General features: G+C 41.9%; 1 protein-coding gene across 1 annotated transcript in view; it reads right to left on the bottom strand.

The window, feature by feature from the left end:
• ITGB4 (integrin subunit beta 4) overlaps positions 1-21736 on the bottom strand; it is a 58830-nt gene that overhangs the window by 21483 nt on the left and 15611 nt on the right. Inside the window, exons 5-18 of the mRNA XM_044671672.1 lie at positions 17434-17638; positions 16974-17070; positions 16093-16264; positions 14058-14321; positions 13527-13616; positions 12713-12835; positions 11940-12104; positions 11658-11734; positions 11222-11424; positions 6192-6295; positions 5827-5925; positions 5514-5643; positions 4955-5077; positions 4271-4374 (exon numbers count right to left, since the gene is read on the bottom strand). Of these exons, the coding sequence (XP_044527607.1) occupies positions 4271-4374; positions 4955-5077; positions 5514-5643; positions 5827-5925; positions 6192-6295; positions 11222-11424; positions 11658-11734; positions 11940-12104; positions 12713-12835; positions 13527-13616; positions 14058-14321; positions 16093-16264; positions 16974-17070; positions 17434-17638 (1956 nt within the window). The remainder of the gene's footprint in view (positions 1-4270; positions 4375-4954; positions 5078-5513; positions 5644-5826; positions 5926-6191; positions 6296-11221; positions 11425-11657; positions 11735-11939; positions 12105-12712; positions 12836-13526; positions 13617-14057; positions 14322-16092; positions 16265-16973; positions 17071-17433; positions 17639-21736) is intronic.

A 21736-nucleotide genomic window follows, 5' to 3' on the forward strand; every position in this document is an offset into this window, starting at 1 on the left:
GAAGCCACTACAGATGGATTTTATCTAATCTCAACTGGACCCTCACTATGGTGAGGAAATCCCTCTACTTCTCCCTAGTTGATCCTCTAACTTCAGTTCAAGTCAGTACTTCTTTTTTTTCTGTCCCCTCAGCTTTGCCTCATACTTTAATGAGAAAATCAAGGTCTTCTCTGGGGGCTTTTTCTCATAACCTCTTGACATCATCAGTCTATTCTATCCTTGCTGCCTGGTGGAGGAGGTGGTCCTTCTCCTCACCAGGCCAGCCCGAATATGCTTGATTCAATCTCCTCTTATCTTCTCTAGCAGAATGCCCCATTCTTTCTCTAATCTTCAATCTCCTTATCTACTGGTTCCTTCCCCACTGTAGGCAAACATGCCCAAGTCTCCTTATTCTTTTATTTTTTTAACCCTCACCTTTTGTCTTAGAATTAATACTGTGTATTGGTTCCAAGGCAGAAGAGCTGTAAGGATTAGGCCGGTGACATAGGCAAACCTATGACATTCGACATGCATAGCTATTTTCTATGACATGTGGCTGCATACAGAAAAGTATGGGGCTGCGTGCTGAGGATGAAACATTGGCTGTAGTGTAGTATAGACACTCTGTGCACTATAGATGACAATTCTACCTATATTAATTTACCTATTTTGGTCTGTTAGATTCAGTTATATATTACAATTATACATTTTTGTTATTTAAACTATAAATATCGTGAAATTATGGGTTTTTTTTTTATTGATGTGACACACCACCTGAGTTATGCTTGTTTTTTTTGGCGATTTTTGACACACCAAGCTCAAAAGGTTGTCCATCACTGGGTTAGGCAGTGGGGGTTGAGTGACTTGCCCAAGGTCACACAGCTAGTGTCTGAGGCCAGATTTGAACTCTGGTCCTCCTGTCTCTAGGCTCTCAATCCACTGACCCACCTAGTTGTCCCCTGGTCTCCAAAAACAACAGAAGAACTCTTGGCTATCTTCCCCTCAAGCTGTCATTCCATATCTTCTGTCTTTCTCAACCAAACTCCTGGGGAAAAACTCTTCACATTCACTGCCTCACTTCCTCTCTTCTCAGTCCTTTGCAATTTAGTTTCTAACTTCATAACTCAATTGAAATGGTTTCTCCAAAGTTGTCAGTCAGCTCTTAGTTGTAGAATCTGCATCTGATGGCCTTTTCTCAATCCTCATCCTACTTGATTCTCCCATACATTTGACACTTTGGTCGTGGATATTCTTTCCTCTCAAACCCCAACCCAGCCGAGTTTTCCCAATACTGCTCTCTCTTGCTTCTTCCTCTGCTTGTCTGATGACTGCATCTTAAGTCTCTTTTGACAGGATCATGAGTCATATCACATCCCTTAAATGTGGGTATCCCCTAAAATTCTGTCCTGGATACTCTCCCTACATTCTTTCTTGGTGATCTCTTCAGCTTCCATGGGCTTAATTATTGTCAATATGTTGATGAATCACAGGTTTATATGTTGTTCAGTTGTTTTAGTCATGTCCTACTCTTTGTGCATTTAGGGTTTTCTTGGGAAAGATACTGGAGTGGTTTGTCATTTCCTTCTCCAGGTCATTTGACAGATGAGGAAACTGAGGCAATCTGGGTTAAATGACTTGCTCAGCATCAGTAAGTAAGTGTCTGAGGCTGGATTTGAACTCAGGAAGATAATGCTTCTTGACTACAGGCCTGGCACCCTATCTACTCTGCCACCCAGCAGCTCGTAGACATATATGTCCAGCCTTAATCTCTCTATTGAATTTCCATACTACCACATATCTACATAATGGATATTTTGAACTACATATCCATAGATATCTCCAGCTCAATATGCAAAACTCATTATTTTTCTCTCAAAACCCATCCTTCTCTCCACTCACCTGGGCAATACCCTCATTCAAGCCCCCATTATCATGATGTATTCTAATAACATCCTAATTGGTCTCCCTGACTCAAGTCTCTTCCACTCCATTCCATCCTCCATATAGCTGCCATATTGATTTTTCTAAAGTTCAGGGCTGATCACGTCATTTCCCTACTCAATGATCCCCAATGGCTCCTTATTACCTTTGGGATCAAATATAAACTCTTCTATTTGGCATTTGGAGGCTACATGGTATACTAAATCAAATGCTGGACTTAGAATGAAGAAGATCTGAGTTTGAATCCTGACTCAGATACTTACTGGTAGTGAGACTCTAGTCATATCACTTAACCTCTCTCACCTTTATTGTTCAGTCACATCTGACTCTTTTTGATCCCAAATGAGGTTTTCTTGGCATAGATACTGGAGTGGTTTGCCATTTCCTTCTCTACCTCATTTTACAGATGAGGAAACTGAGACAAACAAAATTAAGTGACCTTGCCCAGAGTCACATAAATAGTAGGTATTTGAGGCCAGATTTGCCATTTCCTTTTCTAGCTCATTTTATAGATGAGGAAATTGAGGCAAACAGGATTAAATGACCTTGCCCAGGATCAAACAGCTAGAAAGTAAATCAGCTTGAACTCAGATCTTCTTGACTCCCAGCCTAATGGTCTCTCTATTGTTCTACTAACTATCCTAGCTACTTCTCTCACCCTCAGGTTCTTAAAATTAAAGGGTTGGACTAGAAGACTTCTGAGATTCCTTTTAGGTTTACAGCCTTGATCCTATGCAAGTTCCTTGAAGGCAAGACCATTTTTGCTTTTTCTTTGGACCCCCAGCACTTAACTCAGTGCTTGGCACGTAGTAAGAAACTTAATGGCAGCTGGGTGTCTCAGTGGATTGAGAACCAAGCCTAGAGATGGGAGATCCTAGGTCCAAATCTGGCCTCAGATACTTCCTAGCTGTGTGACCCTGGACAAGTCACTTAACCCCCATTGCCTAATCCTTACCTCTCTTTTGCCTTGGAACCAATACACAGTATTAATTCTAAGACAAAAGGTAAGGGTTAAAAAACCCCAAAAAAACAAAGGATAAGAGTTTTTTAAAAAATGCTTATTGGTTGGTTGGTTAATTCATTGATCCCCTGATCCTATAAGCCCTTCACAACCTGGTCCTACTCTATTTTTCTTTTTCTTTCTTTCTTTTTTTTTTTTAAAGAACTTACAATCTGTCCAAGGATCAATTCTAATACAGAAGAGTGTCAGGGGCTGGGCAATTGGGATTAAGTGACTTGCCCAGGATACCCAGCTAGTAAATATTTGAGATCAGATTTGAACGCAGGTCCTCCTGAACTCCTGGCCTGGCACTCTATCTGCTGGGCTATCTAGTTGCCCCATCTACCTTCCCATATTATACCTTTTCATTTACTCGACTGTCCAGTATCATATTGGCCCACTAGCCCCTTTGCATTCTCTCTTCACCTCTGCTTCTTAGATACCATTGTTCTTCAGGCTTCAACTGAAGTGCCACATTCTACCTGTCTGGATTCCCTCGTTGGTAATGCCATCATCCTTTCTAACCCCTCCCTCAAGCTTGGTAACTTCCTATTATCTTTGCATATTTTATGGATATACTCATCTATGTACACATGGTTTCTCCTGGCTAGGTTGCAAACTCCTTGTATCCCCTAGCACCTAGCATAGTGCCTGGCACATTTGAGGTACTAAATAAATACTTTTTTTTTTATTTGGGAAATTAAATTAATTAATTAAGAATATTTCCCCATGGTTACAAGATTCATGTTCTTTTCCTCCCCTTCCATAGCTGACACACAATAAATATTTTCTGATGGCTGGACAGATCTGTGATTTGATCAGCATGGATACAATTTTCATTGGCACAGTTTGCAACCCATCCACACTGTCATGTCCTGAACAACTCTTGATCATGTCCTCCCACAAATCCTTCAAAGGTATCTACCCAAGTAATAGAACTCTTTCTCTGGCTGTCTTAACATTCCTTGGGGACCAGTGGCATATGTGGCTTGCCCATTGGTTATTCCTCTCCTACTACATGACTCTCTATCTCCTTTCTTAGTGTTACATCAAAGAGATATATCGTTTATATCTCTTTGCTGCCATTTTGTTTTGTTTTTAATCATCGCATCTATGATCATCTTCTGTAACTGGTCAGACTCTAATTTCTTAAAAAGTAGGCCTACACCTTCTCTATTCTCATATAACCTGGCATAGATAACAAGGCATCTAATAAATGTTAGTTGGTGGACTGATCAACTGATTAATCTGGAACCGTTCTGAGAGATGTGGTAGAGCTGAGTCTTGACTGAGTATGGTCCAGCAGAGTGGGTCAGGAAGGTAAGGGGAGCTAGGGATGGGGGGGCTTACCTTGCAGCAGGCACAGTACTTCCAGCAGAGCAGAAGCAGCAGGGCCAAGAGCAGCAGGAGGAACAGGAACAGGGGGATGAGCCACCAGAAGCTTCCAGGGCAGTCTAAGACCAGTTGTAGGATGGGGAGGGGTGGGCAGGAGAAAATCATAAAACAAAAAATTATAGAACTTCAGTCTATTAGGACTGCCAGAAACCTTGGAAACCATCTAGTCTAATTATCTCATTTTACAGATTGGCAAATTGAAGAATAAAGAGGGAAATAAGTGATGTGCCCAGGTAGATCAACTATGGGGGCTGGGGGTGAGGGCTGCAGCTAGGTGGCTCAGTGGATAGAGTTCCAGGCTTGGAGTCAGGAGGTCTCTGGGTTCAAATATGACCACAGACACTTCCTAGCTGTGTGACCCTAGGCAAGTCATTTAATCCTAATTACCTAGCTCTTGCCACTCTTCTGCCTTGGAACCAACACTTAGTATTGATTCTAAGACAGAAAGTAAAAGTTTGAAGAAAAAGAATGAATTGGGGGAATCCTTTGGGGAAGAACAGAAGGAAATCAACTTCTTTCTAGCTAACTGGATAAACCTTTCCCCTGATACTTCCCACTTGGGACTAAGAGCTCTCTCCTTTCCTTTCTCTTGGCCTCAGTTCTAGGTCATTTCTTTCCGTGGACCCAAATGTTACTCACCCTTCTTCTTATGCACAAGGACGGTGCTATTGGCCCCAATGGCTTCATTCCCTTCTACAGTATAGCTGTACGTGCAGTCATCATCCTCATCGCGGAAGGAACAGTACTCCATCACCTCTTCAGCTGTATTCAACACCACATGCTATCCATTTGGTAGAGTCCTAAGCTACGTATATGGCTCTCAGTTCCCTCTCCAGGGATGGGAGAGGGACAAGATAAGGAAGTGCATGCTATCCCAGAGAGCAAGTGGGGCAAAGGCCTAAGTCTAGTGGGGAATCTGCCTTGGTCAAGTTTTTCTGAGTGGATGGGAAGGGCAAGTGTGGTCTGAATCCCTAGACACTGCTTGATGGGGATATATGCTGGGCATGCTTTGAGAAAGACATTCCACTTTAATAAGGAGGTCCCAAGGCCCTTTGCTGGGTCCCCAGCTTTGTCTAGGATTATTCTGAGAATTTTCCTGGCCTAAAGGGCAGATTTTGGCTATCCCTGGGATATTTCTGGCCATTCTCCCCTATCCTCTCCCAATCTCCCTAGGGTTTGCTCACAGCTTTCCTATTACCTTTCTTCAGCTCCTCCACCATCTTCACTCTAAAGTTACAGCTATCACACTTCTGCCCCTTCTTCACTCCTGTGCCCCAGGCTTGGCATTGAACACAGGAACGCAGGTCCTCACATACCCCTAGGGGTACCTGAATGGAGAAGCAGGTAGATATGGGGCTGGATGGGTGAAGAGGCTCCTTATACCCCAGAACAACCACCTTTAGGAGAGCCTGTTTGATGCTGTCTTGGCTCCCACCCTCCAGCCCTACTCCCATGTTTCTTCATTTGCCAGTCCCACTCCTTCCCTCTGCCCAGGCCCACTCTGTGCTCACTGCAGAGTAGCTGATCTCACAGGTGGTGTCGGTATAGAGGGAGACCTGGTCACAGTGGCACCGTCCACACTCACAGCGGCCTCGCCCATTGCAGATGCCCTGCAGGAAGAGGATCCATTACCCTGACCCTCACTCAGCAACCAGAGAGTCCTAGTTTGGTCAGGTTCCAAGGCTCTGCTGGTAAGAAGACTTCACGAGCCTCTGCCCTTCCAATCTCTCTCCAGAGGGTAGCAGAGATTGGTACAGTTCTCTGGTGTTTTGCCCCAGCTTCTAAGAGATTCCCAATACCCATCCCCAAGGAATATCTTCTGCTCGTCTGATTGATATAGCCATAATGACTGTGTCCGTCCAGTTCCCAGTCCTACCCCATTGCTGTCGATGCAGGTGGCGTTGCTGAGGGGACACTCACAGCTCTTCCCTGTCCAGCCCCTTTCACACACACACTGGCCCATGGAGCAGCGGCCCCTGTCTGTAGGGAAGGTGAAGAAAGGAAAACAGAGCTCATACTTCCAGTCCAGTCTGCTGCCCAATGGGGAAAGCAAGGGGAGTCGAACCTTGCTAGTTATGGGACAACTAAGGGTCAAGAAGAGCAATTATAAATCCAGCCAGGGATAGGGCCTGGGGTAAGGGCCATCCATCTATTCATCCAATTCCTTAAATATATCTAGTGATCCAGAGAAAGAACTGTGGGAGTAGAAACACAGAAGAAAAAAACATTTCCTTGATCACATGGTTCTATGGAGATATTACTGGGGATGTAGACTCTAAATGATCACTATATTGCAAATATTAATAATATAGAAATAGGTCTTGATCAATGATACATATAAAACTCAGTTGAATTGCTCATTGACTACAGGAGAGGGGAAGGAGGAGAGGGGAAAGAATATGAATCATGTAACTAAAGAAAAATATTCTAAATTAATTAAATAAAATTAAAAAACAAACCAAAAAACTAAAAAATAAATAAATGTATTTAGTGACTGGTATATGTCCAGGCATTTCTCTGCTAAAGGTTATGAGGAAGATACAGAAGATGCTTATGCAGAGGCATAATGAGGACAGAGTGACTAAGGCTTTTCCTTGGGGCACCACAAGGAAGATGAGGAAGTAAGCTTCCTTCCAAGGTGGCTGGCCTAGTTCTTATTCATAAAGGTCTGGAGACAATCTTCCCCATATCTCATGAGTCTTTATGCCATTCTCAGAGTCCATTCAATGCCTCAATATCCCCCCATCCCTTCAAAGGCAACTTCCTTCTCCAACTTCTGTGAATGAATGGGAGCTTATCACTAATACTCTATACTGCTGACATGCTGTCTTCCCAACAGCAGAATGTCTATCTTCTTTTGCCACTACCAAATAGTCTCCCTTATTATTTTTGCCCTAGGTGAAATTTCTAGTTACTCTCATAGTTGCCTGCCTTGAGGATCTTTCAATCTTGGAAAGAAAGCGAGACTTCTATAAAATAATTATGTGTTAAAATGTGTGCAAAAAAGATTCAGAGGGCAGCTAGGTGGCATAGAGGATGGAGAGCCAGGCCTGGAGTTGGGAAGACCTGGGTTCAAATGTGGCCTCAGATACTTACTAGCTATATGACCCTGGGCCAATCACTTAACCCTGTAGCCTAGCCCTTGCTCTTCTGTCTTAGAGTTGTTACTAGGACAGAAAGTAAGGTTGTTTTTGTTGAAAAGCAATCTAATTCTGTGCAACAAAGCCACCAAAATGGTCACACTGTCTGACCACATGATCCCATGGCTAAAGGTGAAGTGATGGTAGTGGAAATAATACATTGTATTTTTGTAACCCTGAAGTGACCATGAAGGCTGCTAGAAAGTGTAATTTTCCCATTGCATTGTGATAATGAGATTAAATCTACCCTGCCCATCTTTAGATTTAATCACCAAAGGTGAAAACATCTCCATTTAACTCACAAGTTGGGTGGTCTGTAACCCACATGTGCTAGAGTGAGTGACAAATCAGAATTACTGACTGCCTCCTGGGCAGTCCTAAGAAAAGTGTCTGTTGTGATTGGACACATAAACTAAGAGGAGGGTACAGGAAGTGATGCAAAAGAGGCCCCTTTAAAAAGAGATCTCAGGGAGCTTCAGGGCTCTCTTCTGGTTCCTGACCTGGACCTGGGACTCTGAGACCTTGGTGAGACTGTTCTAAAATCTTTTCTTTGGAATTCCACGTGGTGAGTATAAGAACTGAATCTTCCTGATCTTCTCTTAAGGAACTTCCTTTTCAAAAGAGCCTCTATGACTGAAGCTTTTGCTTCATACATCTCTGGGGCCTTTGGGCCTCAGCTCAAGGCTTGTCTTTTTTCCAATCGAGGACTAGTTACATCTGCTTGGGTTAAACCAGGGGCCTAAGCAAATTATTTGGTTTGTCAGGTTATCTTACTTTATCTTCTCTCTAAATTTCTTAATTTCTCTCTCTTCCTTCTCATTTGTAAATAAACTTCCATAAAAGTCATTTTGACTTGAGGTTATTCTTAATTGGGAATTGATAATTATTCAATTCCCTGGCAACCTAACCTTTTAAAATATTCAACCAATCAAAATCCCTTTTTTCCCCTTACACCAGCAACCCAAATGGCAGATACAGGTTTACATTTTCACACTCTAATGAACTCTGATTTTCATTAGTGTGGGTGAATCCTAAACACAGATCCCAGTCTTCTTCATGAGTTTATGTGAAAGGAAAAAAAAAGACACCCCAAATGGAAACCTTCCATAATAAAACTCTCTAGACTTAACTAGGTTAGTCCTGGGACATTGGGCATAAAGTCTCTTGCCAAACCTATACTTAAAAGCCTTTTCTGTTTGGTAGAATCTGTCAGTGGCATAGGCTTTGAGAACCCAAATGTCACTTCATTACCATAATGAAGCACTAGAAAAAGGGCAAGTAAAGGAAATAAGGCAAAAGAGGGGAAAATTTATTTGTACAAAGTTTATAGACATCATAGCTATAATAATAACAAATGACTAAAAATAATACAAAGTCCAGTGACTGGAAAATATCAAAATACTGAGATATATTGAAATATAAAAGACAAATATGAAAAATATACAGCTGCGTAAATTGTCTATGTGAAATAATGTAAAGGTAACAGAAAAGACCCAAAATTACTATAATTATGTACTGTAACCTGTAAAAACTATATATATTATATATGAATATAACCCTGTCATCAGCAAGGGCTGCTGGGGAAGTATAATTTTCCTATCTGGAAGAAGTCTGAAAGATTGAGAGATGAGAATCATGCAGGAGAGGAGACCTTGGGGAACTTTGGGTCTCTGTGGAGAATAGGGATGGGATATGGATGCAGGCCTGCTATGGGAGTTGTTTGAAAGAGATTGGCCGATGGACTACCAAAATGACTTTAATTGTGAGAAGTCAGATTTTGGTCTGGCTCACTTATTGGCTTATGTCTGGAAAGAACTTGTTTGCCTGAGTGAGCTCTTCTGTGTTACTGGGACCTGATGAATTTATCTCCTCTTTACCTCCTTCCCCTCCGGTCCTACCACATTACTGCGGTGAAGTGAACTAGCTAGGCATTATTTACCCTTTGGGAGTTTCCTTTCTAATGCCTCTTTTATTTGCAGTTTGTAGCTTTATAATGGATTTATCTAGATAAAGATAAGCTGACTAGCTGCATTCTGAGTGTGTTAGCTACAGAGGAGTGTGTTAGCTCAGTGGATTGAGAGCCAGGCCTAAAGACGGGAGGTCCTGGGTTCAAATATGACCTCAGACACTTCCTAGCTGTGTGACCTGGACAAGTCACTTGACCCCCATTGCCTACCCTTACCACTCTTCTGCCTTGGAGCCAATACACAGTATTGACTCCAAGATGGAAGGTAAGGGTTTAAAAAAAAAAATTGACAGACCTTGGCCACAGATTGTCAGTGGTGGCTGAGAAAGTGAAGAGTGGAGGATGATGCTTAGATTTTGAGCCTGGGAGCCCTCTACAGTAATAAAGAAGGGGCAGCTAAGTGAGTGACTCAGACAATAGAAATCCTGGGTTCAGATTTGGCATCACACTTCCTAGCTGGACAAGTCATTTAACTCTCATTGCCTAGCCCTTACTACTCTTCTGCCTTAGTATATTAATTAGGAAGTCATAGAAGGATTGCCTTGCCACAGTGAGGACTCAGTTGAACTTAGGTGATGTTGATTTGCAACAGACCCAGTTAGCACAATTTTGCGATTTTCTCCCACATCGCTCATCGGAACTGAAATATAACCTGTGTTTGCAACTTCAGAATCAACCTTCTCACTCTACATATTTCCTTCCACTATACAGATCAACTCATTTGCCAAACTTTGTTGGCATTGAATTAAATTAAGTTAAATTAATTTAATCCCCATCACCTAACTCATTTTCAATCTTTCCCTATTTTCTGGTTCCTTCCCTACTGCCCATGTCTCCTCCATCTTCAAAAACCCTCACTTCATCTATCCATCTCCACTAGCCATCATCTTCTATTTATTCTCTTTTTAAATTTTAATTAATTAAATTTAATTAAAAATACTTCTCACGTCTGTTTTTTTCTTTGCCTCTCACTATCACTTACCACACTAGTTCGAGTCCTCACCTAGAAGACTGAAATAAGCATCCTCAAATCTCTTTATTGTGATAATTCATCTTCAACACAGTTGCTTTTCCTTAAATCATGGTCGTGACTATGTCACTTTTTACTCAACAAACCCCAGTGGCTCCCTTTTACTGCTTGGACCAAATGGATTCTTCTGTTTGACTTTTAAGGTCCTTCATAACCTGGCCTGAACTTCATTTTTCCAGCTTTCTTACATGGTACTCCTTCATCCAAGACCAGTGGCAAGACAAAAGTCAGGTGACTTACATGGGTCCTGCCGAACTAGCCTTAACTATTCTTCACACATAACTCTCCTTCTATCAAGACAATGGGCATTTATTGGGCACTGACAATGTGCCAGGCATTGTGCTAAATCCTGGGGATTTAAAGAAAGGCAAAAAAATTATCTTTATTCTCAAAGAGTGCCCACTCTAATGGGGGAGACAATATGTAAACAACTACAAAATATTGTATCTATTCACACACACACATACACTATATCCATCCATGCCCCTCATGACACTAAATTGTAAATTCTTTAAGGGCTGAGACTGCTTCACTTTTGACTTTGTACCTCTAAATCCTAGCATAATACCTGGCATACAGTAGGAACTTAATGTTTGTGGATGTATTATTGATTGAAGGAAGGAATGAAGGGAAGGAAAAAGGTCAAAGAAAGAACAGGAAAGGAAGAAATATAAATGAGTCTGTTTATAAATGGGGGAGTTCAGGACACAGAGATTTTTCCTTTTCTCTCATTCCTATCCCCAGTCTCACCTTCAACCCCTGCCACTTACCATTGCAGAGGAAGCCTGAGGTTCGAGGACACTGGAAATTGTCATACTCGCAGAACTGTCCATCATAGCGGCTATCTCCGTAGCACACACAGCGCCCACATTGGCATTCTCCTCGTCCTGAGCAAACCTTGTCATCCCCGTCCCGTATGCAAGGCTTTGTGTCACTTGTAGAGCCCGTAGAGCAGTTACAAGTCTTGCCACTCCTGGGAAGGGCCAGGGAAAAGCTGACTTTTGGAGGAGGAATCCCTTTCTGCTCTCTCCCAGTCCCTCCATCCATCTTGCCCCACCTTCCCTCCTGTGTCTGGCACACCTTGGTGCTTCCAGTATTGAGACCTGTTGGAGCCTCAGACTCTTTGCTCTTCCCATCTTCTTTCCATCAAGGACAGGGTGACTCTGACCACCCGGCTCCCCAGTTGCCCCACTCTCTGATACTCACCAGCCCTCTTTGCACATACAATGCCCACATGTGAAGTTCCCATTGAAGTTGCATTTGGCTGACAGAGGCTCGTTTTGCTGTAACAAGATCGGGGTGTTAGCCTTTCATGGGACTTGGTGGCTACCAGCCCTCCCCACGTTGGCATTATTTCTCCTGAAGGAACCAAGCCTAGAGCCAGGGTGGCAGCAGAGGCACTGATCACGTACCCCCAGCTCCCACCTTTTAGCTCCACAGGGTCCTTTATTCAAATATCATTCTGGTTTGAAAGTGCTCACTACCTACCCTCTCACAAAGGCACACATCACAGATGATGCCGGCATCAATTCTGAGCCCATCGGAAAAAGAAGGCTTTAGATGGATTTCACCTGTCTGGTCCTCAAGAGGCAGCTCGCACACATGCTTCCCATCTATTTGCTCCATGGCCCGAAGCTGTACATGGTAAGTTCCCTGTAAGAACAGAGCCCCATCAGCCAAGGTCTCTTTCCCAAGGAAGTCAATTGGGACAAGCGTTCTGGAGGTCCTGGGGGCACATGGACAATTTGGGCTTTTTCTAGAGAAAAAGGAACTCCAGAATACTCTTAGCCAACAGCCTGGCCTTCTAATGTTTATGGATATATTATTGATTGAAGGAAGGAATTAAGGGAAGGAGAAAGGTCAAAGAAAGAATAGGAAAGGAAGAAACATAAATGAATCTGGTTATAGACGAGGGAGTTCAGTACACAGAGATGTCATTTTCTCTCATTCTGATCCCTAACCTTTCCCTCAACCCCTACCACTTACCATTGCACAGGAAGCCTGAGGTTCGAGGATCTGGAAATGGTCATACTCTCAGAACTGGAGCCTTCTTCTGTCTAAACTCTATAGTTTCTCTGAAGTTTGGGGGCACTGGGATAAGAAAGGACTACCTGATCTCTTCTCAGTCCTGGAGAAGAATTCTATTCCATTCGGGACAGAAACCCATGAGGGCCAACTCCTTATCAGGGCCTGACCCTATAATAAGTTCCTGCCCCTACCCTGTGGCCAGTACACCTCTCACTTGCCGAATGGAAACATACCACTTCCCCACGTGTGATGTGGAAAGACCCAGCCTTTGTCTTCATATATCTTTTGGAAGTGACTTCTGTCCGCAGGCCCCGGGGGGCATTCAGAGCCCTGATATCCAAGTTGGATCTGATACGCTGGTGGGGAGATAGAGACATAAGGGACTGGAGGAGAAGGAGGAAGCAGATTCTCATCTACCCTCTCTAATTAGATCTTTATTGTTTAAGAGCAACATATTCTTTGACCTCCCTGTATTTCAAGGATGTCCCTATTTCTTTCAAGGGCAAGGGGACTCTGGTGGTCTGGGTTCCCGGTTGCCTCACTCCCTGGCACTTCCCAGCTCTCTTTTGCACATAGCTTGCCTATATATTTATCTTTATCAATAAGTGTTCCTAATCACCCAAATGGAAACAGTAGACTCCATTGTTGATCACAGATGATGTATTCCATTGGAGCCACTTACATGATGCCTACGGTAGGTACCAGAGTCTCCCCTGAGGCAAGAGAGATTTCAGGTAAGAGGTGGGGGATGGCTTTCTTTGAAGACCATCTCCAGTTGTACCCTTGGATTCCCGACTTCACTTCATTAGGCAAGAACAAGGCTAGTCTTGGGGAAGGGTCTTAGCGGAGAGCCAGCTCTTCAAAGACAAAGGATCACCTCAGCACAGGGACTTTTTCTAGGGAGGGATAGCTCAGAATGAGAGTAGGGGTGAATGACCCCAACTCTGAACCCCTGGCCCTTTCTCTGGTCATGCCCTCCTCTCAGTCACAGTTCTACCTCTCAGGGCTCAAAGTTCCAAGTCCCACTCCTAGCCCCAATCCCCTTACATTAAAGGCTTCTTCAAGTAGTTCCACTATGTTGGCTGAGTCCTCATGCAGCAAGCCCAGTGAGGAGACTGGGAAATATGTATGTAGTTTCTGTTTTAAAAAAGGAGAAAAATGAAAAAAGAAAGATGAAGATGAAAAAGACTCAGAATAGTCTCTGCTGAATTTAAGGAGCTTTAGTGGTTCCTCAATTCAATCCAGTAGAAAAAAGATCTGGGGGTACAGCTAAGTGGCTTGGTGGATTGAGAGCCAGGCCTAGAGCTGGGAGGTCCTGGGTTCAAAATCTGGCCTCAGACACTACCTATTTAACCTTGGGCAAGTCACTTAACCCCAATTGCCCCATCCTTAGTGTTCTTCTGCCTTGGAATCAATACTAAGTATCTGAGAGTCTTAGTTGATCAGAAGCTTAATATTAGTAGGTTTTTTTAAACTTTGGGAGCCCAAGAAGAAGAGGTATATGGTGTCCCTAATAAGAGAGGAAACCACAACAGTCCCTGAAGTTTTGGGGAATGGTTCACCCACACACACACATACCTCATAGTAGCTATAGGAGTGGTTGGTGACAGCAAAGATGGGGATGATGTTGTATTGACCCAGCAGGCGTACCAACGTGGGGACCGATGGGTAATCCTGCTGATTGTATTGGGTATAGGTGCCTGTGGAGTCCAGGTGGCAATCTTCATTATTACGCTTCATGATGCCTGCCAGCACGTTGGCACCATCTGCCTCATAATGGAAGGCTGACTCTGTGGAGAACACCAGTAGGTGGGTGCTATCTTTCCGCCATCCAATATCCTTCTGGAGAGAGTAAAGAGAAGCATACTTAATTATAGATGCCTTCTTCAGCCTTCCAGAACAATAGCATGCCCCACTTGCTTGCTGCCATGTAAAGGAATGTCCCAGCATCTCCCACATAGTGGGCAACTTCCATCCTTTAGCTTGAACCCTGTATAATACTAGTGTTAGGAGACAGGAGAAGCTCATATAGCTAGCTAGCTAGGTAGATGGTGCAGAAGTCCTGAATTTCAAATTCAGCCTTAGATACTTACCAGTTGTGTGACCCAGGGTGAGTCACTTAGTCACTTAAGTCTACCTCAGTTTCTTGTTCTATAAAGCAGAAATAATAATAATACCTTCCTCTCAGGTAGGTGTGAGGATTAAATGAGAAAATGCTTGTAAAGGTCTTAGCATAGTACCTGGAACATAGTAGGCACTTAATAAATGTGTAGTTCTTTCTTTCCTGAGGCAAGATTCAAACTCAAGATCAAGGGTTCTCTTCACTGTGCTTTCTAGTCACTTGAACTAATGGTTTTTCTAATTGTGAAGCTCAGCACAAAATTGATGTGGCTTGATTATAGCTCAAGTTGGGCACTATCTGAGACCATCCCCCTGCCCATCACCTCCAGAGGTCTTCCTATTAGAGCAGAGATTCTTCACCTTTTTTTTGTGTGATGGACTCCTCTGGCAGCTTATTGATGCCCATAAACCCATTCTTGGAATAATGTTTTTAAATGCATAAAAATAAAATATGTAGGATTATAAAGGAAGCCAGTTCTGTTAAAATACAGTTATCAGAAAGACCTCCATGAACTGATGCAGAGTGAAATAAGTGAAACCAGGAGAACATTATATACAGAAACTGAAACATTATGGGACAATCAAATGCGATTGACTTTGCTACTAAAAGCAATGCAATGATCCAGGACAATTCTGAGAGACGAATGAGAAAGAACATTATCCACATCCAGAGAAAGAATTGTGGGAGTAGAAATGCAGAAGAAAACATATGATTTATCATTTGTTTATATGGATATAGATTTGGGGTTCTGGTTTTAAAAGATTACTCTATTACAACAATGAATACTATGGAAATAGGTTTTGAGTGAAAATATATGTATAATCCAGTGAAATTGCTTGTCATCTCCAGGAGGGGAGAGGGAAGAAGGGAGGGAGACAACAAGAATCATGTAACCGTGGGAAAAAAATTAAAAGATAAAAGAAAATTTAAAAGAAAAAAATACAAGCTCCTGATGCTAGTAGATTAGTGTGCTATAAGAAATGATGAGTAGATTTATTTTATGTTTTTATAGTTCTGTGCACCTAATTTATTTATGTTATCTCCCTTTATGTCTAGGTTTTATATCCATGATACTGATATATGGAAGTATGCATTATACGGTTTCACAAATATATCTATATCAAATGTTGGCCTTCTCTAATGTGGGGTTAGGAGGGAGGGAAGAAGACAATTAGTAACTCAAAATGTAACCCTAAACAAACAAATAAATAAGTAAATGACAAAATTTTTACAAAATTAAACATTCCAAGTTCACAGAGCCCTTTGAAATCTGTGCACCGGAGGCCTTAGAGACTCCAGTCTCCTGCACAATGATGCTCTGTGGTTTTCTTCTTTCCAAAGAGGCCCAGGGGCTAAAAAGAGGGCCTCTCAGCCACTCAGATGGGAGTGCAGACCAAAAAGAGACCCTCTGTTCTCCAAAGCCGTGGCCCCCTAGCAGAGAGGGGGAAGGGACAGGCATGCACAGGCTGACAGCACCCATGTTGAGCTTACCGTGCACACAGCTGTCTGCAAGATGGCATCGAAGCCACCCTCAGGTGCATCTAGGTTGCCTGAGATTCGTTCCCGCTGTAGCTTGTTCCGGAATTCCTCCACATCTTTTGTTAGGCTGATCACATTCTTGAAGGAGAAGGGTGGGTCACTGTTGGGCCAGGGTTCCTTCAGTCTTGGGGTGAGGAGGACACAAACATCAGTTTGGGGAGGGCATCAGACCCTCATATTTCCTCCCAGATTATTCTTCCTGACTCAAGAAAGGAACTCCTCCCTCCATTCCTAATGGCATTCCTCATTTTTATCTCCAGTGGGGTCCCTGGGAACTGGAAAGTGGGACACCATGCTCCCATGCCCACTCCTTTTCCAGTACAGACAATGGGGCCTCATTCAACCTGATTGCCAACTAATATGGGGCAACTGAAGCTTTGTCTCAAGATGCCAATGTGATAACGATTTCTCCCCTGGGAGTATTGATATAGGGTAGGATATGTTTCATCCTATCTTAGAAAGATCTCCAGAACTGCCTGAAAGGAATCACTGCCTTTTTCTACACCAAGCTGGCATATTGATGGAGAGGGGCTCACTGTTCACCCCCTCCCTTGACTACCTGGGCTGCCGGCCCATGAACATCCTATCACTGGCAGATTCCTTTTGGCAGAATCCATATTGATGTGCCTCTGTGATGGACCCAGTTGTGGGAGCGAAATGGATCTGACTGTGTACCATCCATTGGGGCACCTGTGCTACCTTCCAGGGTAGTGGTGGGTATCACCACCAGGGTAGGATCAGTGGTGGGATCAGCAATAGAGATGAATAGCTCCTCGACCAATCTTAACTGAACTTGTGCCAACTGGTAAAATTCTCAGGGTAGGCTCACTTACTTGTCTGGTCGCATGTCTGTTTGTGGGACGCTGACTTTATCCACAAACTTGCCAAAACCAATAGTGAAGTCACTCGTGAGACGGCTCAAGACCCGGGCTGGGGGATACAGGACAGTGAAGAGGGCACAGGGAAGGTCTTTAGCAGAATCCCCCCCCCCAAACTCCAGCTGGACAGTGGGCCAGAACTAAAGAGTTAGGACTTTTAGACATTGTAAATCCCGACCTGGGCAGCAAGGGACCCACTCAGGGAGGAGACTAACTCTAAAGGCAAGTCTTTGACATCTTTGAGAGAGGAGTGGGGACTCGGCAACAGGGAACATATGCCTATGCACTGTCTGCTTTTCCATAGCTGGGAAAAGGAAACATCTGGATGCACTGCCAGTGGCCTGGCTTCCTGGGGATGTGCCTGGCCCAGGTCGGGATGCTTGTCCCACCCTTGCTTCCAGATGCTCCAACATACCCAAGTTTTGGCCCATCTGCTTGAGGTTAGCCAAATCATCGGACATGGAATAGGAGAAGTCCATGAGGATATAGAGGTCCACGGGGCTCTCTCGGGGCTCAAACACTTGAAACTCAAAACTTTGTTCCTCGCCGGGCCGTAGCAGCAACTGCATGGCTTGGGGTGATACCTGGCTCTTCTTTAAGGTGGTATCAATCTCAGCATGCTGCCAAATAGGACATGTATAGATAGATATAGGTATATATTTATGTATAAATTTGTAGTGTTGATACACATACACACACACATAGATGATTATTATATCTATATAGGCAGCAAGGTGGCCCAATGGATAGAAGTGCTGGGGTTGGAGTCAGGAATTCTCATCTTCATGAGTTCAAATTTGGCCTCAGATACTTCCAGTTATGTGACCCTGGTCAAGTCACTTAACCTTTTTTGCCTGAATTTCCTCAACTGTAAAATGAGCTGGAGAAGGAAATGGCAAATCACTCCAGTAACTTGGACAAGAAAATATCAAAGATCAACGATACCTGTAAAACCCAGCTGAATTGTGCATTGGCTATGGGAGGGTGGAGGGAGGAAGGGAGGGAAAGAACATGAATCATGTAACCATGGAAAAATATTCTTAATAAATAAATAAATTAAAAAATCTACAGTAAAAAATATGTCAAAGAGGGCCATAAAGAGTTGGATATGACTGAAATGGCTAAACAATGTTACTTCCATTTTATAGATGGAGAAACTAATATTGGATGTTGAATGACTTGTCATCACAGGCCAAATTTGAACTCAGATCTTTAGACTCTGGCATTCTTACTCACTGTATGAACCACCTCTGAAGATATGACTCCTTGCTTATAGCACATGACTTTACTTTTTTTTTAAACATTTATTAATAATCATTTTTAACATGGTTACATGATTCATGCTCCTACTTTCCCCTTCACCCCCCGCACTCCCCCCACCCATGGCCGACGCACATTTCCACTGGTTTTGTCATGTGTCCTTGATCAAGACCTATTTCCAAATTGTTGGTGGTTGCATTGGTGTGGTAATTTCGAGTCCTCACCCTCAATCATGTCCAGCCTGACCCATGTGATCAAGCAGTTGCTTTTCTTATATGGTTCCTCTCCTGCAGCCTTCCTCTGAATGTGGGTAGCATCTTTACCATAAATCCCTCAGAATTGTCCTGGGTCATTGTATTGCTGCTGGTACAGAAGCCCATTACATTCAATTTTACCACAGTATGTCAGTCTCTGTGTACAATGTTCTTCTGGCTCTGCTCCTTTCGCTCTGCATCAGTTTCCGGAGGTCTCTCCAGTTCGCCTGGAACTCCTCCAGTTTATTATTCCTTTTAGCACAATAGTATTCCATCACCCGCATATACCACAATTTGTTCAGCCATTCCCCAATTGAAGGACATACCCTCCTTTTCCAATTTGTTGCCACCACAAAAAGCGCAGCTATAAATATTTTCGTACAAGTCTGTTTATCTATGATCTCTTTGGGGTACAAACCCAACAATGGTATGGCTGGATCAAAGGGCAGGCATTCTTTTATAGCCCTTTGAGCATGATTCTAAATTGCCAGCCAGAATGGCTGGATCAGTTCACAACTCCACCAGCAATGCATTAATGTCCCAATTTTGCCACATCCCCTCCAGCATTCATTACTCTCCCCTTCTTTCATTTTAGCCAATCTGCTAGGTGTGAGGTGATACCTCAGTGTTGTTTTGATTTGCATTTCTCTAATTATTAGAGATTTGGAACACTTTCTCATGTGCTTATTGATGCTTTTGATTTCTTTACCTGAAAATTGCCTATTCATGTCTCTTGCCCATTTATCAATTGGGGAATGGCTTGATTTTTTATACAATTGCTTTAACTCCTTGTATATTCGAGTAATTAGACCCCTGTCAGAGTTTTTCGTTATAAAGATTTTTTCCCAATTTGTTGTTTCCCTCCTGATTTTGACTACATTGTTTTTGTTTGTACAAAAGCTTTTTAGTTTAATATAATCAAAACCATTTAATTTACATTTTGTAATTTTCTCTAACTCCTGCTTGGTTTTAAAATCTTTCCTTTCCCAGAGATCTGACAGGTAAACTACTCTATGTTCACTTAACTTATTTATAGTTTTCCTCTTTATATTCAAGTCGTTCACCCATTCTGAATTTATCTTGGTGTAGGGTGTGAGATGTTGATCTAGATCTAATCTCTCCCATATTGTTTTCCAAATTTCCCAGCAGTTTTTGTCAAATAGTGGATTCATGTCTCAAAAGTTGGGCTCTTTGGGTTTATCATACACTGTCTTGCTGATGTCATTTACCCCAAGTCTATTCCATTGATCCTCTTCTCTGTCTCTTAGCCAGTACCATATTGTTTTGACTGCTGCTTTATAGTATAGTTTAATATCTGGTACTGCTAGGCCCCCTTCCTTCACATTTTTTTTCATTATTTTCCTTAATATTCTTGATCTTTTGTTATTCCAAATGAAATTTGTTATAGTTTTTTCTAATTCAGTAAAGAAGTTTTTTGGTAGCTTGATAGGTATGGCACTAAATAGGTAAATTAATTTGGGTAGAATTGTCATTTTTATTATGTTAGCTCGTCCTACCCATGAGCAATCAATGGCTTTCCAATTGTTTAGATCCAGTTTTATTTGTTTGGAAAGTGTTTTGTAGTTGTTTTCATATAATTGCTGTGTTTGTTTTGGTAGATAGATTCCTAAGTATTTTATATTGTCTAGGGTGATTTTAAATGGTGTTTCTCTTTCTACTTCTTGCTGCTCTAGTGTGTTGGAAATGTATAGAAATACTGATGATTTATGTGCATTTATTTTGTATCCTGCAACTTTGCTAAAGTTGTTGATTATTTCTACAAGCTTCCTAGTTGATTCTCTAGGATTTTTTAAGTATACCATCATATCATCTGCAAAGAGTGATAACTTAGTCTCCTCCTTGCCTATTTTGATACCTTCAATTTCTTTTTCTTCTCTAATTGCAACTGCTAGTGTTTCTAGTACTATGTTGAATAATAGAGGTGATAATGGGCATCTTTGTTTTACTCCTGATCTTATTGGGAAGGCTTCTAATTTATCCCCATTGCATATGATGTTTGTTGATGGTTTTAGGTATATACTGTTTGTTATTTTTAGGAAAGGTCCTTCTATTCCTATACTTTTCAGTGTTTTCAATAGGAATGGATGCTGTATTTTGTCAAAGGCTTTTTCAGCATCTATTGAGATGATCATATGATTTTTGTTTGTTAGACTATTGATATGGTCAATTATGTGGATGGTTTTCCTAATGTTGAACCAGCCTTGCATTCCTGGTATAAATCCCACCTGATCATGGTGGATGATCTTCTTAATTACTTGCTGGAGTCTCTTTGCTAGTATTCTATTTAAGATTTTTGCCTCTATGTTCATTAGGGAGATTGGTCTATAGTTTTCTTTCTCTGTTTTTGATCTCCCTGGCTTTGGAATCAGTACCATATTTGTGTCATAAAAGGAATTTGGTAGGACTCCTTCTTTGCTTATCGTATCAAATAATTTGTATAGTATTGGGATTAGTTGCTCTTTGAATGTCTGATAGAATTCACTTGTAAATCCATCAGGCCCTGGCGATTTTTTCTTAGGGAGTTCTTTGATGGCTTGTTCAATTTCTTTTTCTGATATGGGATTATTTAGGTATTCTATTTCTTCTGCTGTTAATCTAGGCAGTTTATATTTTTGTAAATATTCATCCATATCTCCTAAATTGTTATATTTATTGCCATATAATTGGGCAAAATAGTTTTTAATGATTGCCTTAATTTCCTCTTCATTAGAGGTGAGGTTTCCCTTTTCATCTTTGATACTGTCAATTTGGTTTTCTTCTTTCCTTTTTTTTTATTAGTTTGACTAGTACTTTGTCTATTTTATCTGTTTTTTCAAAGTACCAGCTTCTAGTCTTATTTATTAATTCAATAGTTCTTTTACTTTCGATTTTATTAATTTCTCCTTTGATTTTTAGTATTTCTAATTTAGTTTCCATCTGGGGATTTTTAATTTGCTCGCTTTCTAATGTTTTGAGTTGCATGCCCAATTCATTAATCTCTGCCCTCCTTAATTTGTTAATATATGCACTCAAGGATATAAATTTCCCCCTGAGTACTGCCTTGGCCGCATCCCACAGAGTTTGGTAGGATGTCTCATCATTGTCATTTTCTTCAATGAAATTATTGATTGTTTCTATGATTCCTTCTTTGACAAATTGGTTTTGGAGAATCATATTATTTAATTTCCAATTAGTTTTTGATTT

The sequence above is a fragment of the Gracilinanus agilis genome, chromosome 4 (assembly GCF_016433145.1).
Source record: "Gracilinanus agilis isolate LMUSP501 chromosome 4, AgileGrace, whole genome shotgun sequence".
In the NCBI taxonomy this organism is placed as follows: Eukaryota; Metazoa; Chordata; class Mammalia; order Didelphimorphia; family Didelphidae; genus Gracilinanus; species Gracilinanus agilis.